Here is a 13,967-nt window from a genome sequence, read left to right on the forward strand (position 1 = left end):
TAACAGTGCTTGCAATATGTGCTTTAGGCGGTGTCTGTTGAAACAATGCAGGATTGTTCAGGCATGCACTTGAGAAATGACATCATGCTGTAGCCTTCTCTAGCCAAGTTTCACTTGGAAGGGAAACAAATACATATGCAATAACATTATAGAAGGCAAGCTTTACAAACATTGGATCAAAAGCGGTTACTATCTGATTTATGTGAATTTGAGGCATTTGTGTAAAGACTATAAATCAAAATAGCCTGATTAAGATTTAAAGGAACCGTTTTCTTTTTTTATTTATTTATTTATTTTTATTTTTTTTTGAGGAGCTGTCGACTTTATTTATTAGCACATCGGCACATTATATTAGCACATTATTAGCAATAAAACTATGTTGCATTTTTCAACCTTAATCAAAATTAATTGCCACACAATTGTACAATGCACACTTAAAATAGAGGTGAATATGACAATGAGGTTTGACAAATGTTCAAGGATTTTGTGGCAAAGCATTGGCTATGAAGTTAGAAGTGAAGTGGTTCCTCTTCGGGAACTAATCACACGAAGATTAATCGCTTCCAGATAAACCACACAGAAGAACCTCTGGCGTAGAAATGATGTGATTTCATCTCCGTTGCCAATGGTGACACTGGCGAATACATAAAGCTCACACCTTCATTCTGAAACCCTGAAAACAAGATGTTAACAATAGCGCTGTTTATACTGTATTTTATTTTAGAGAATTTATCTTCCAGCAAAAACATAATGCATATTGGCCAGTCAGATTTTTGAGCCAAATTAATTTTAAATGCAGTTTCCCAAAACATTTGTAGTATGTTTTGATAAATTGCACAACTGTAGTATGTTTCAAAAAATGTAGTCAGTCCATCTGAGTAATGTCTTCCACAGATCACCTCCTTTAAACTGAAAATTTTGTCATCATGTACCCACCCACAAGTCACAGTGAACTAAAATCACTTCTTTGTATATTACATAAGGGGGATTTTATATAGCATTTCAAGGAACATGCATACTGGTCAGTGATTTACACATGTTCATATTATTTGTGTTCATGTATATAACATGCATAGTGATATATTAATATCTGTGTATAACACTATAATATTACTACCCATTGCATATTTCAGCTTTGTTCACATAGACTATATTTTTTCTTTCTGACCTTGCTTTCTTTACAGAAAATATTCTATTCCAGCCAGACAAAGTTCAGGCTCATTTGACCCCACTATTTTATTTGCACTTCGATTGCACACACTAAATTTTTAAATCTAAGTAAAATCAATATTTGAAATATAGAATGTCATTACAGTTTTATAGTTTTGTCCAAATACGTTCTTGTTAATTAGTATTACTTGTGCATTAATTCTTCAGTAAAATAAAAATGTATAGCTATTGCATTGTTTGCTATTTAATTAATGGAGAGGGATTGAAATTAAAGCATTAAATCAATTAATTACTGATGGTTTTAATAATACGTTTTGTATTTATGTAATGTCTGAAGATCTGTGTTATTGTGGGTGGAACATTTCCTGCGACCTCTGACTGAATGTGTGTTCGGCCAACACATATTCTTACATTTGTGTTTATTCCAGCTCCAGATCAAGTCTTTGTTATCAGGGTATTGTGTTAAAGATAGACTAGGATTAAGAGTGATTAACTTTGCATATACCCTAATACTCATATGGAAATAAATGTTATGGAATCAATCTAGTCTTGACTGAAATCTGTGTGTCCTTAACTTCTCAGAAACCCAGCAAGTGAATTGTCTTTTGAAAAGATTTAGCTTGTTTGGAGTAGGACTGTATCATTCTTTTTTTCTTGCCCGTGAACACAAACAGGTTTCGCCTGTGTGTGTGCGTCTGTGTGTGTGTTGGCTGAGATGTGTTTTCCTCTTCTTCCTTCCACTGGAGTGAAAGTTACAGCGTTTGTCGTCCGTCATGACGGTCTTGCATCGATGAAGGGGTTTTACACAGGGAATTAAGGGAAACTGCACTTTAGATTGGTAAGTCGACTTTAAATCTATGTAAGGAAACTTAACCACGTCATTGGAGTACATAATTTTACTTTTTCTGTAGCTTGGCAGTAGCCTCTGTTTTCTAAACTTGGAGGGCTTCACGATTCGCGTCTGCAAAATCTCGCGTCGTTTCCGACGAGAAAGAAAACATGTTTGTGATTAAGTTATCAACCGATGATTTGTATTAAAATAAATACACGCGAAAAAAAAATGGACGAGTTCAGCCCATAAATGGTGGTCTCTCTCTCTCTGTGTTGTTGCGACACACCCAGGGGTTGTTGAAGAAATAGATGTGAGCTCTTCACTCGAGCCATTGAAACTAATTTAGTATTACTTATTTTTCTGCTGCTGAAGTAATATTTGTATGATATAATAATAGAATTTGAAAGTCAAGATATATTTTTGCTTGATCTGTTAACTAAAATTACCTAAATGTCTCATTTAGACCTGAAATGGATATTTCTTTCTTCTGTTTTATAGTATCCATGTCGTATTTAAACCCTTCAGACACAAGGGGATACAATTATGACTACAATTTCTACCTTAAATGCATAATGACCATAAATCACCATAACTGATCATAAATAGGCCTACATAAAACAACAAAATTGTGCCCATTTTAACAATTATTTTTGAAAAAAAAAAGATGTCAATTAATGAATTTAAATCATAGTATGATGTTATGACTACATTTATTTGTAGTTTTAGGATATAAATGTAACATTTGATTTCTGGGTTTTTGCAGCATTTATAGATTAATTTAGTAACATTCACTCTTATTGATTTGGATGTCACTGGGTGACTATAAATAGCCTAAATAAATAGCATTTAATTACTCAATGTCATAATTGAAACAGACATTGGTTTATGTTTAAAAAATCTGAGAAACAAATGCTTCTTACATGTTTTCATTTATGTGAGCAGTCTTTTTATTATTATTAAAACAAATTCTATATGTTTCTAGCATATTTTTGTTTGTTTATATAAAATGTGTGCATTTACAATAACCCAGCCACATGTTTGATTCATGTTTAATGTAACTGTGGAAGAAAACAGAGTGGTTGCCCTCACATGGAATTAATGTGCATTAAAACTTTTCTGCCGTTAATTATTCTCTTAATGCTGTCTGCATTGGTGCAGGTGTAGATATGGCTCATCGTTCCCAGTGCTCCTCTGCAGGGGACAATCCCCTGGACCCCAACTACCTGCCCCCTCATTACCGTGAGGAATACCGATTGGCGATTGATGCCCTTGTTGAAGCTGACTTGGAGGGCTACTATGGGTTTCTTCAGGAAGCAGATGTGGTTGATTTCTTATCCCGTTCAGAGATTGAGTATATCAAACACATAGTGCAGGTTCCGCATCGCGCCACCCAACCAGAGAGGAGATACATGGCTGAAGATGTAGATGGCTCTTCTGACACTTACTGGCCGGTACATTCAGACCATGATGCTCCAAGCCTTGACTTAGGCTGGCCACAGCAATACAGATTTGTTGGACCCACTGAGGTCACTACATTGGTGAACCCGTCGGTTCCTGAGATGCCCAGTATCAAGGAGCAAGTCCGCAGAATGATCAAGAATGCACAACAAGTGAGTTTTGCATGCTGTTCAAGTGCAGGGATAAGATATTATTAGTGCATGACAAAACTCAGTAAATACAGACTGTCTTCCCTTATTGCTCACTGATTTTAATCGCTTTGGTTCTGTGTTAACAAGTGAGCAGTAAGAGCTTTGTAAAGCAAACTGGTCACACTAGTTTCACAGCTGGCCTTTCATTCTAAACATGACATAATGACAGCTATTATGCTCTCATTAGGGTTGTAGTATATAATGAGAACTTTGGTTTAATTGGCAAACACAACTGAATTAACTTCTTTCAATTTAGACATAACATCCAGTTAATTCAACTGCAACTAATTTGAGTTTCTTGTCTGAGTTTGCCTAAAGGTGCTAAATGAAAAATGCTGAATTTATGCCAGATATGTAATATCATAATAGTAGTTGGTGTGATCAATGATGGCATGGTATACATAACATGCACTTTTGCCTAGAGTAATGCTATTCACAGTATGCCTCTGTATTGTAAAAGTATCATGGATATTTCGAAGGCTTTTTTTTTCTCTCCAACATGGTCTTTTGTTAGACTGAATTGACAGTTGAGGCAGTTTGAGTTTCATATGGCAGTTTCTCTTTCATGAACTTTTGACTAATGTAAAACAGACTGGGCCATCATTGTTGACAATCTGGTAAGCCGAAGTCTAAGTAAATATAAAAGTAGACAGTCTTTCCTGTCCTCCACCTCTCTTCATCTGATATTGACCTCTTTATCATTTACCGTATATATGGTTATCCTGCACTGTTGACACTAGAAACTAGAAAGAAAACAAAAACTGAAACTTGTTCTGATATCTAGTCATGCAATGCGTAATGCTTTTTTTTGATTAATATATTTTTTATTTCTTGTTCTAGGTTATTGCTGTGGTGATGGATATGTTTACAGATGTTGACATTTTTGCTGATATCCTTGGTGCAGCGGCACGTGGTGTGGCTGTTTATGTTCTTCTTGATGAACTGAATGCTCACCATTTTGTTGCGATGGTGAACAACTGTAGGGTCAATCTCGATGAATTAAAAGTAGGTACTTTTCATAGGTGTATATTTCACATTTTCATAGGGGTATGAACAATATATCTAAGCATTATTAGGACTGTTTTTACAATTAGATGGTACACTTTAAAAGACACTTAATATTTGGTTGTTTTAAATTAGTACAAATTAATTTATGTACTTTTCACTTGCAGTTCATGCGGGTAAGAACTGTGTCTGGTAGTACCTATTACTGCAGAACAGGAAAGACCTTTAAAGGTCAGATGATGGATCGTTTTATTTTGGTAGACTGCAGAGCTGTTTTAAGTGGTAACTATAGGTAAGTACATTTTATCTTTTGACAGTTAATCGCAAACCATAAAAATACTGTATATGTTTGTTTGGTGTGGTGATTTAATATGTGTTGAGTGTGTTTATTTTCTCACTCTGTGTTGCAGCTTCATGTGGTCTTTTGAGAAGATACATCGCTGTCTTGCTCATCTATTTCTGGGACAGCTTGTAACCACTTTTGATGAAGAGTTTCGGATTCTCTATGCCCATTCAGAGCCACTGGTTGTTGAAAATGTTTTGGCAAATATGCCACACTATAGTGGTGAACCTGAAAGTGACTACAACACAGAAAAGACCCACATGTTTAACAGACAATATCCAACTATGGGCATGGAATGGGCTGGACGTACAACAGAAGATCATTTGAAATTGGGTTACAAAACGTTACCCTTTAGAAGTGAATCAATTCACAGTGCAACAGAAGTGAATCCCTCTGTTCCGAGGCACATGACCCTGTCTGCTGCCCATCAATATAGAGGGGACCATCAATTTATAGAACATGAAAGGCAAATAAGAGGACCAAATAAAACGCTTGGCTTCAAAAGACATAGCTACGGAAATATACCTGACTATGAATACATGCCTCCTCAAAACCATCCAACAATAAGAGTTAACCAGTACATGGAGGGAGCAATGCCACAGGGTGGCCACTTTGCAAGGGAACCACATATTTACCAGGGAGCTGGATTACAATCTGGTTATGACATGTATGGAAGGTTTAGAGACCAAGGCCAACACATCGATCAGTTATCAGGGCCTGTCTACCCTCATGAGGGAGATGATGCTGAAACACCTGGAGCTTATGACCATATTCAAAGATACCTGCAGTCTCAAGCTGCTATGGAGGAAGAACATGGTCCAAGAAATGTATTACCACATATGCAGTCCAATCTCAAGAGACATAGCATGGGACATTCTTATACATGCCAGACCTCCCCAACACAACCAAACCCACCAGAACATAAACGTTTCCTCAATGTAAACCGCAAACCACAGGATGCGAGTCAAAAGCAAGGCCTGCGGGACTGGAGGATCAGCTCATACCTCAGTGCAAATGATGATGCAGGAGAGCTGGATTTAGCTGAACTTGAAGGATCCACTGCATGTGATGACATTCCATGCTTTCCACAGGAAGCTCTTTGTGGCCCCATACGTGCTGAAATTAGACCAGGAAATAGAGAGTTTAATAGGATACCTTCACCTAGGGAAAAACCCACGTTTGTTCAAATTCAAAATGATTCTATTGTGCCTGACAGTTTAGTTAATCCTCCATCCGATTTATCACAGATAAATATCAAAACAACACCAGCATCAACTTCAGAGTCTTCTTGCACCACTGAGGGTGACAAAGCAGAGGAGACGCAGAAAAGAGAACCTAAAGAGACTAACCGGATAAATGAAGAGTTCCTCAAAAGGAAACCCAACCGACCTGTCCAGAGGAGTTCCAGACTAAGACACTCACTGATATTCAGTTCAAATCTGGAGCTGCATACATCAGAAGAGATGAAAGATACTGCTGGAGAAAAAGATGGGGATGAAGCTTCAAAACTTTCAGCTCGTGTGACACAAATGTTAGATAAAAGGAGGACTGGTTCTCCATTTCAACCATTTCAGTGGAGCAATTTTGTAAAGTCAGCCACATTTGATAACTCCACCTCAGAGTCTGCACAACCTCTGAACAAAATGGTTGAAAATTCTGATGTAGATAAGGTTGAAACCTGCCAAAATATTCAAAAGAATTCATTAAAGGGTAATCTGCAAGAAAAAGGGCTGCCTCAAACAGTTCCTGAAAAAAATAGCCAAAGGGATGGATGTCCATCTAATTTATTGCAAAAGCAATCTTCTTTCATAGATATGAATGACCCTGACTATAGACTGAGGTATTTCAAAGAGTTAGCAGCCAAACGCAAACTTGCAGCAGCAAAGGCTTCTCAGAGCAATCCGATGAAAGCCACCCAGAAGTTTAATCTACCAGAGAAACCTTTAGCTACCGATGCAGATAAAAAAGAGCCTGTCTTCAAAACCCCAGAAACTTCACTCAAGTCAAAAAATACCCCTGCCGCAGTAACAGAGATCAAAGAAACTTATAAAGACATCAGATGTGATGAATCGAGTAAAGACATCCTACATAGAGCCACTGATGCTGAAAAAATTAGATTTAAGAAAAAACTTGCAGAAGAGTCTGGCTCAACTTTAAAAAATTTCAAGGGAGACATTGATCAAGCTCTAAAATCTGTTGAAGGGGCAAGAACAGTAACTAACCAGACACCCCCCATTTTAAAGATTGTTTCACAAAAGCCTCTCTGTGTCTTAGAAAATCAAGTAGAGTCTGTTGCATTAGATACTATCTCAAAAGAATCTGGTCTCACCCAATATCATATTCCTAAAGAAACAGATCCCTCCCATGCCTTTCTGACTGAGAGTTGTCTGCCTGTAAAGTTACCACAGACAAAGTGTGTGTCACCACTAAGCACCACTCCAAATGAGGGAAGTCTATCTGCAAAAGACTCCCAAATTCTTGCACAGAGCCTACCCAAAATTTCTAGCACATGTCCTGATACTTTGCCTCTTGATTCTAATTCAGTAGCAAACCTCGCAATTGTAGATACTGGTGTAGCTTCAAAAAATGACCACAAAGACATAGTTCCCTCCCCAGCAGTTTCTACAACTGGAATTAGTTCTACCGAACACCCCATTGCAATGAAGGCAGACTCTTCTCAACACCTTAAGGAAACTGGTGCAGATTTTTCTAGACACTTCACCGCAGTAGGGTCTGAACCATCTACAGCAGAAAATGTGCATTCCCAACACTACTCTGCAACAGAGGAAAACTCTTCTCAACAGCATACTCCAATGGAAGCAGACTCTTCCATACCACCCACTACCACAGAATGTGAATCTTTACAAAATGTTTCTTCAACAGAGGCAGACTATTGCAAACGATCCAGTGGAGCAGAAAGCGAAGACTCTGAAAAACACACTGCAGTGCAGATAGGCCCTACTACAGCAAGAAATAAATCATCCCAACAGTACTCTGCAGTATCCTCAGACTTTTCCAAACATCCCCGAGAAGTGGGGGCAGACACTTCAGAACACCACACTGCGGCAGAGAAGAACTATTCTCAGATGTCTGCTGCATCTGTGGAAGACTCTATGCAAAACCGTGTGGCAAAAGAAAGTAAACATTCCCTTAAACCTACTGCTTCAGGTACACAACACTGCATGCAGCTAAATGATTCTGCTGCAACCTCTTCAAAACATTCCAGTGCAATGGAGATTGACTCCTCCCAGCTGCCCACTGTGACAGCCACAGATTCTTGTCAGCAACCCATTGCAAAGGAGATAGACTCTTCTCAAAAGCCTATCGGAATGGAGAGAGACAGTTCTCAGCAGTCCACTGCATCAATGGTAGACACCATCAAAGAGTTTAGTGCATCAGAGGCAGACACTCCCCAGTACCACACTTCAACAAAAAGTGACCTTTCCACAGAACCTTTCAAACAGTTACCATTATTGGGAGCAGGCGCTTCTCAACAGCCCATTGCCACAACCACAGCTTCTACCCAGCAGTCAACTATAACAATCTCAGACTCTTCCCAGCAGCACACAGCAACAGTCACAGACTCCTCCCCAGAGCCCACTTTAAAAGTCACAGACTCTTCCCAGCAGCCCACTGTAACAGAGATAGGCTCTTCCAGGAAGCCGTCTGCAGCAGACAAAAACTGCTCCCAGAAGTCCACTTCAATAGGCACAGACTCTTCAGACAAAGACTCTTCTCAGCAGCCTTTTGTAACGGTCACAGACTCTTCAGACCCAGACTGTTCCCAGCAGCCTACTGCAATAGTCATAGACTCTTCAGACACAGACTCTTCTCAGCAGCCTACTGCAATAGTCATAGACTCTTCAGACACAGACTCTTCTCAGCAGCCTACTGCAATAGTCATAGACTCTTCAGACACAGACTCTTCTCAGCAGCCTTTTGTAACGGTCACAGACTCTTCAGACACAGACTGTTCCCAGCAGCCTACTGCAACAGTCACAGACTCTTCAGACACAGACTCTTCTCAGCAGCCCATTGTAACAGTCACAGACTCTTCAGACACAGACTGTTCCCAGCAGCCCACTGCAACAGTCACAGACTCTTCCCAGCAGCCAGCTGCAACAGAGACATGTTCTTCCAAAAAGCTGGCTCCAGTAGACAAAGACTCCTCCCAGAAGTCCACTTCAACAGGCACAAACTCTTCAGACACAGACTGTTGCAAGCAGCCCACTGCAACAGTCACAGACTCTTCAGACACAGACTCTTTCCAGCAGCCCACCTCAGCAGTCACAAACTCTTCAGACACAGACTCTTCCCAGCAGCCCACTGCAGCAAAGATAGACTCTTCCAGAGAGACAACTGCAGCAGACACAGACTCTTCAGGCACAGACTCTTCCCAGCAGCCCGCTCCAACAGAGATAGGCTCTTCCAAGATGTCAGCTGCAGCAGACAAAGACTCCTCCCAGCAGCCCACTGGACCAGTCAAAGACTCTTCAGACACAGACTCTTTCCAGCAGGCCACTATAACAGTCACAGACTCTACAGGCACAGACTCATCTCAGCTACCCACTGCAATAGTCACAGACTCTTCAGACACAGACTCTTCCCAGCAGCCCATTGGACCAGTCACAGACTCTTCAGGCACAGACTCTTTCCAGCAGGCCACTATAACAGTCACAGACTCTTCAGGCACTGACTCATCTCAGCTACCTACTGCAACAGTCACAGACTCTTCAGACACAGACTCTTTCCAGCAGCCCACTGCAACAGAGGTAGACTCTTCCCAAGAGTCCACTGCAAAAGACACAAACTCTTTCCAGCAGCCCATTGCAACAGAGGTAGACTCTTCCCAAGAGTCCACTGCAAAAGACACAAACTCCTCCCAGATGTCCACTGCAGCAGAAACAGATTCTCTCCCTGAAGCCACTTCAACAGTCACAGACTCTTCCCAGCAGCCCTCAGCAACAGAGACAGATTATTCCCCTGAGGCCACTATAACAGTCCCAGACTCTTCAGGCACAGACTCATCTCAGCTACCCACTGCAACAGTCACAGACTCATTCCAGCAGCCCACTGCAGCATACACATACTCTTCCCAGAAGTTGACTTCAGCAGGCACAGACTCTTCCCAGCAGCCCTCTGCAACAGAGGTAGACTCTTCCCAAAAGTCCACTGCAAAAGACACAAACTCTTTCCAGCAGCCCATTGCAACAGAGGTAGACTCTTCCCAAGAGTCCACTGAAAAAGACACAAACTCCTCCCAGATGTCCACTGCAGCAGAAACAGATTCTGCCCCTGAGGCCACTTCAACAGTCACATACTCTTCCCAGCAGCCCTCTGCAACAGAGACAGATTATTCCTCTGAGCCCACAGCAACAGTCACAGACTCTTCTCAGCATTCTACTGTAAAAGACACAGACTCTTCAAACACAGACTCTTCCCAGCAGCCCACTGCAGCAGACACAAACTCCTCCCAGAACTCCACTTCAGCAGGCACAGACTCTTCCCATCAGCCCACTGCAACAGAAGTAGACTATTCCCAAGATTCAACTGCAAAAGACACAGACTCTTCCCAGCAGCCCATTGCAACAGAGGTAGACTCTTCTCCAGAGCCTACTGCAGCAGACACAGACTCCTCCCAGATATCCACTGCAGCAGAAACAGATTCTGCCCCTGAGGCCACTGCAGCAGTCACAGACTCTTCTCAGCATTCCACTATAACAGACACAGACTCTTCACAACAACCCACTGTCAGAGTCACAGACTCTTCAGACACAGACTCTTCCCAGCAGCCTGCTGCAACAACCACAGACTGCTTCCAGCAGTCTTTTGCAACAGAGACAGACTCCTCCCAGCAGCCCGCTGCAAAAGAGACAGACTATTCCCAGACACACACTGTAACAGCCACAGACTCTTTTCAGCTTTTCATTCCAACAGAGACTGACTTGTCCCAGCAGATCACTATAACAGAAAGTGAATTTTCTCCAAATCCCACCAAAATGGAGACCGATACTTCCAAACATCTTATTAAAACAGAAAATGAATCCCTTCAAGACATATCTGCAACAAAATTGGACTGTGTAAATGCGAAAAAAGATAACTTATCCGAAGCCTTTAGCAAACTAATACCTGTTCTAGAGGCTAACATTACTCAAAAAGACAATAGCATATGTCAAAATGCTGTCATCACGGACTTAAGTTCCCCAGCTGAACATTCCCAATCTGATACCATTACACTTTGTAATAGCCAAGTGGAACTAAACCAAACAAAAGCATGTGTAATTCATACAGTAAAAGACACAGACAATGGTGATTCAACTAGTCTTGATTCAATGGAGCTGAGCTCAACTCAGACTCAAGGTTCACCAGAACCTTGCCTGTCCTCTGATGAAATCAACTCAACTCAGGGAATACCACAATTACAGTCTAGCTTATCATCAAAGCCTGAGAAAACAGATGAGTTCCAGAAATCTGACACCATTACACCGCAAACTCATGATACTTCAGCAATAGACACTCACAGGGTTGATAAAATTAAACAAACAGCACCAGAGGTAGAGAACACTGTGACAAAAATTGCAGAGGTGTCAGAAAAATCAGATTTGACTGTTCACAGTAATTTAGAAAACCAGTCTTTTGTTGCGGAGAATGCAAAATCGATTAAGTCTGCCCATCAGACATCTACTGCAAATGTTATCTCGTGCAGCAACCTTAGAGATGACACTAAAGTTCTTCTAGAGCAAATTTCAGCAAAGAACCAAAGCAGATCTTCCCTGTCCAAGCAGACTCTAACTGCACCCAATGAAGCCAAAAAGCCTGTGGTTAGCTCTGCAGATAAATTGTTATCAAGTTGTTCAGGAAGGCCCTGGTCCTCCAAGACTACAACAGAAGAGCGGGAGATGTTACTACAAAAGATGGCGCAAATGCGTAAAGAAAGGAAGGTCTACAGCCGTTTTGAAGTATGTTGTGGGGTTTTTACATATAATTTCAAAATGTATGAAAATATCGTCTGTTGCATTGTTTCAATGTCCAAAAGCACCACATGCAAAAGACTGAAGTTTAGTGTTTAAATGTAAATTTACAATTCCTTACATTACTCATTGTTTTCACAGGCCTCATGAATTAACCCATTGGAAGAGGGGCTCGACTGATGAACCATAAGAGGGATTTTGATAGATATTTCCTTTCTTAAAGTCTTCCTGTACCTCATAACTGTGAACCTGCACAAACTTGGATTGAAGTGTTTTATAACTTCTGATTATACCAAAGAGTACTGCCTATATTGAGAGTGGAAATCCCTGCAGGGCTTAACAAGCTATGCAGATGATCTGCGTGACAAGAACTTTACCATCTGGAATTAGCTTTTGATAGGGCAGGCATTTCTTAGTGTGTATATAAATAATATAGCTGTGAAACACATTTCTAAATCTGTTGTAGTTATTGAGAGTTATATATATATATATATAGAAATTATGATCTGTTACAAATACTGTAAACAGAGAGTTGTTTTTTACCTAACAAAAACAAGGAGTGCACTGAAAATGGAGCTGCCAGAGACAGAGCATGTGAGCCATGTGGAGTGGGGAAGGAGTTGCATGATGTTGCCAGGAGCAAGGAGCAGGTTTTCTGAACGTCTCTAACATTGTTCTAATACTGCTCCAACATGTTGACAGGGTCAGACTATTGTTCGTGTTTGCAATACATGCAAGTTTTTGTTGTTGTTGTTGTTTTTTAATATATGTATTTTGTGCCCAGATTTTTTTCATTTATATTAAAAACCAACACTGAAAGAACTTCAGTTGATCAGTAACTGGGTACACATATTGTTATGTAGTGAACTTGAAGCAGTGAGCAGCAGGAAACTGAAAACATGGAACAAAGTGGAGCTGGAGCAAAATGATCACATGATGCTTTGAGGAGAGAAAAGGGCAATTTTTCTAGATATTTGTTCTGGCGAGAGAATAGAAAAGGACATTCCACTAGATGATTAATTAAAGTGTTTACTAGTCCACCCGTTGATTGTGTAAACCAAAGATATGCCACTGTAAAATACATTCAGTTGGTCTATGTTGATGCACAATGGAAACTCCTAAAGCATGTTTTTGAGTCCAGGTATTAATGAGAGGATTACATGCAGCATCTTTTAATAAAAGGAGTTTCTTAGTATACCAAATCGATAAAAAATGTCCACTATTATGAATTTGGAATGAAATATTGATTTATTTAAATTGTGAAATCTGTTTGTCAACCTTTGTCAGAGTATTAAAACTTGCATCTGTTTCTGATGGAGGTTCTCATAAGATACATGTGAAGTAGTAATGTCTGTTACATGTTCCCACCTGTTCCAAAAGTTGTAAGTTTGAATTCTGTTTAGAACAAAATGAGTAATACTACACTGATATAAATTAAAATTAAACTAGAGCATGTTCTTCCAATATTAATATCTCAGTCAAACGTATTATGTGCTTTGGTCAGAAAAGTTGTGAAACAAAATGATTAGTGGGAAAGAATTCATCACACAGAAAAAAAATGTGTTTATTAGTCTTTTGATGAAAGAATAGTTTACACAATCTCAGTTTTTTTTTCCAATCTGTAATCATTGCCCTTTGGTACATTATGGGTGTTCGGAACAAATTGATAGCTGACTCAAAAATAAAAATTCTGTTAGCATTTACCTTCATGTCATTCCAAACCTATGTGACTTTCTTCTGTGGAACAGAAAAAAAAACAGGTGAAACATGATAGAGGATGACAGTATATGGGGGCTATAAACCATGTTACAACATGGAAAATACGTAGTGAGTATCAACTTTAGAAAAAAATGTAAGCGTGTTTGTGACATCACTAATCTTTAATTACTCAAGCAGGTTTGAGTCATGCTCTAAAAATGCCCATGTAGTTATGCTTAAACCAAATTACAGAACATGTTTTTGCTTTAGCCTTTGATATAAGAATGTGTAATAATTGA

At 39.9% G+C, this 13,967-nt stretch overlaps 1 protein-coding gene across 1 annotated transcript; it reads left to right on the forward strand.

Moving 5' to 3' along the window:
* The first annotated feature begins 1,745 nt into the window (after positions 1–1,745).
* On the forward strand, positions 1,746–13,668 carry LOC113092355 (mucin-17-like). Its single transcript, XM_026257941.1, has 6 exons — positions 1,746–2,008; positions 3,161–3,612; positions 4,492–4,656; positions 4,824–4,948; positions 5,067–11,958; positions 12,112–13,668. Exons 2-6 carry the CDS (start codon positions 3,169–3,171, stop codon positions 12,118–12,120), a joined length of 7,635 nt encoding a protein of 2,544 aa, XP_026113726.1. The 5' UTR covers positions 1,746–2,008; positions 3,161–3,168; the 3' UTR covers positions 12,121–13,668.
* The last annotated feature ends 299 nt before the right edge of the window (positions 13,669–13,967 follow it).

Source organism: Carassius auratus, unplaced genomic scaffold (assembly GCF_003368295.1).
Source record: "Carassius auratus strain Wakin unplaced genomic scaffold, ASM336829v1 scaf_tig00214573, whole genome shotgun sequence".
NCBI classification, from domain to species: domain Eukaryota; kingdom Metazoa; phylum Chordata; class Actinopteri; order Cypriniformes; family Cyprinidae; genus Carassius; species Carassius auratus.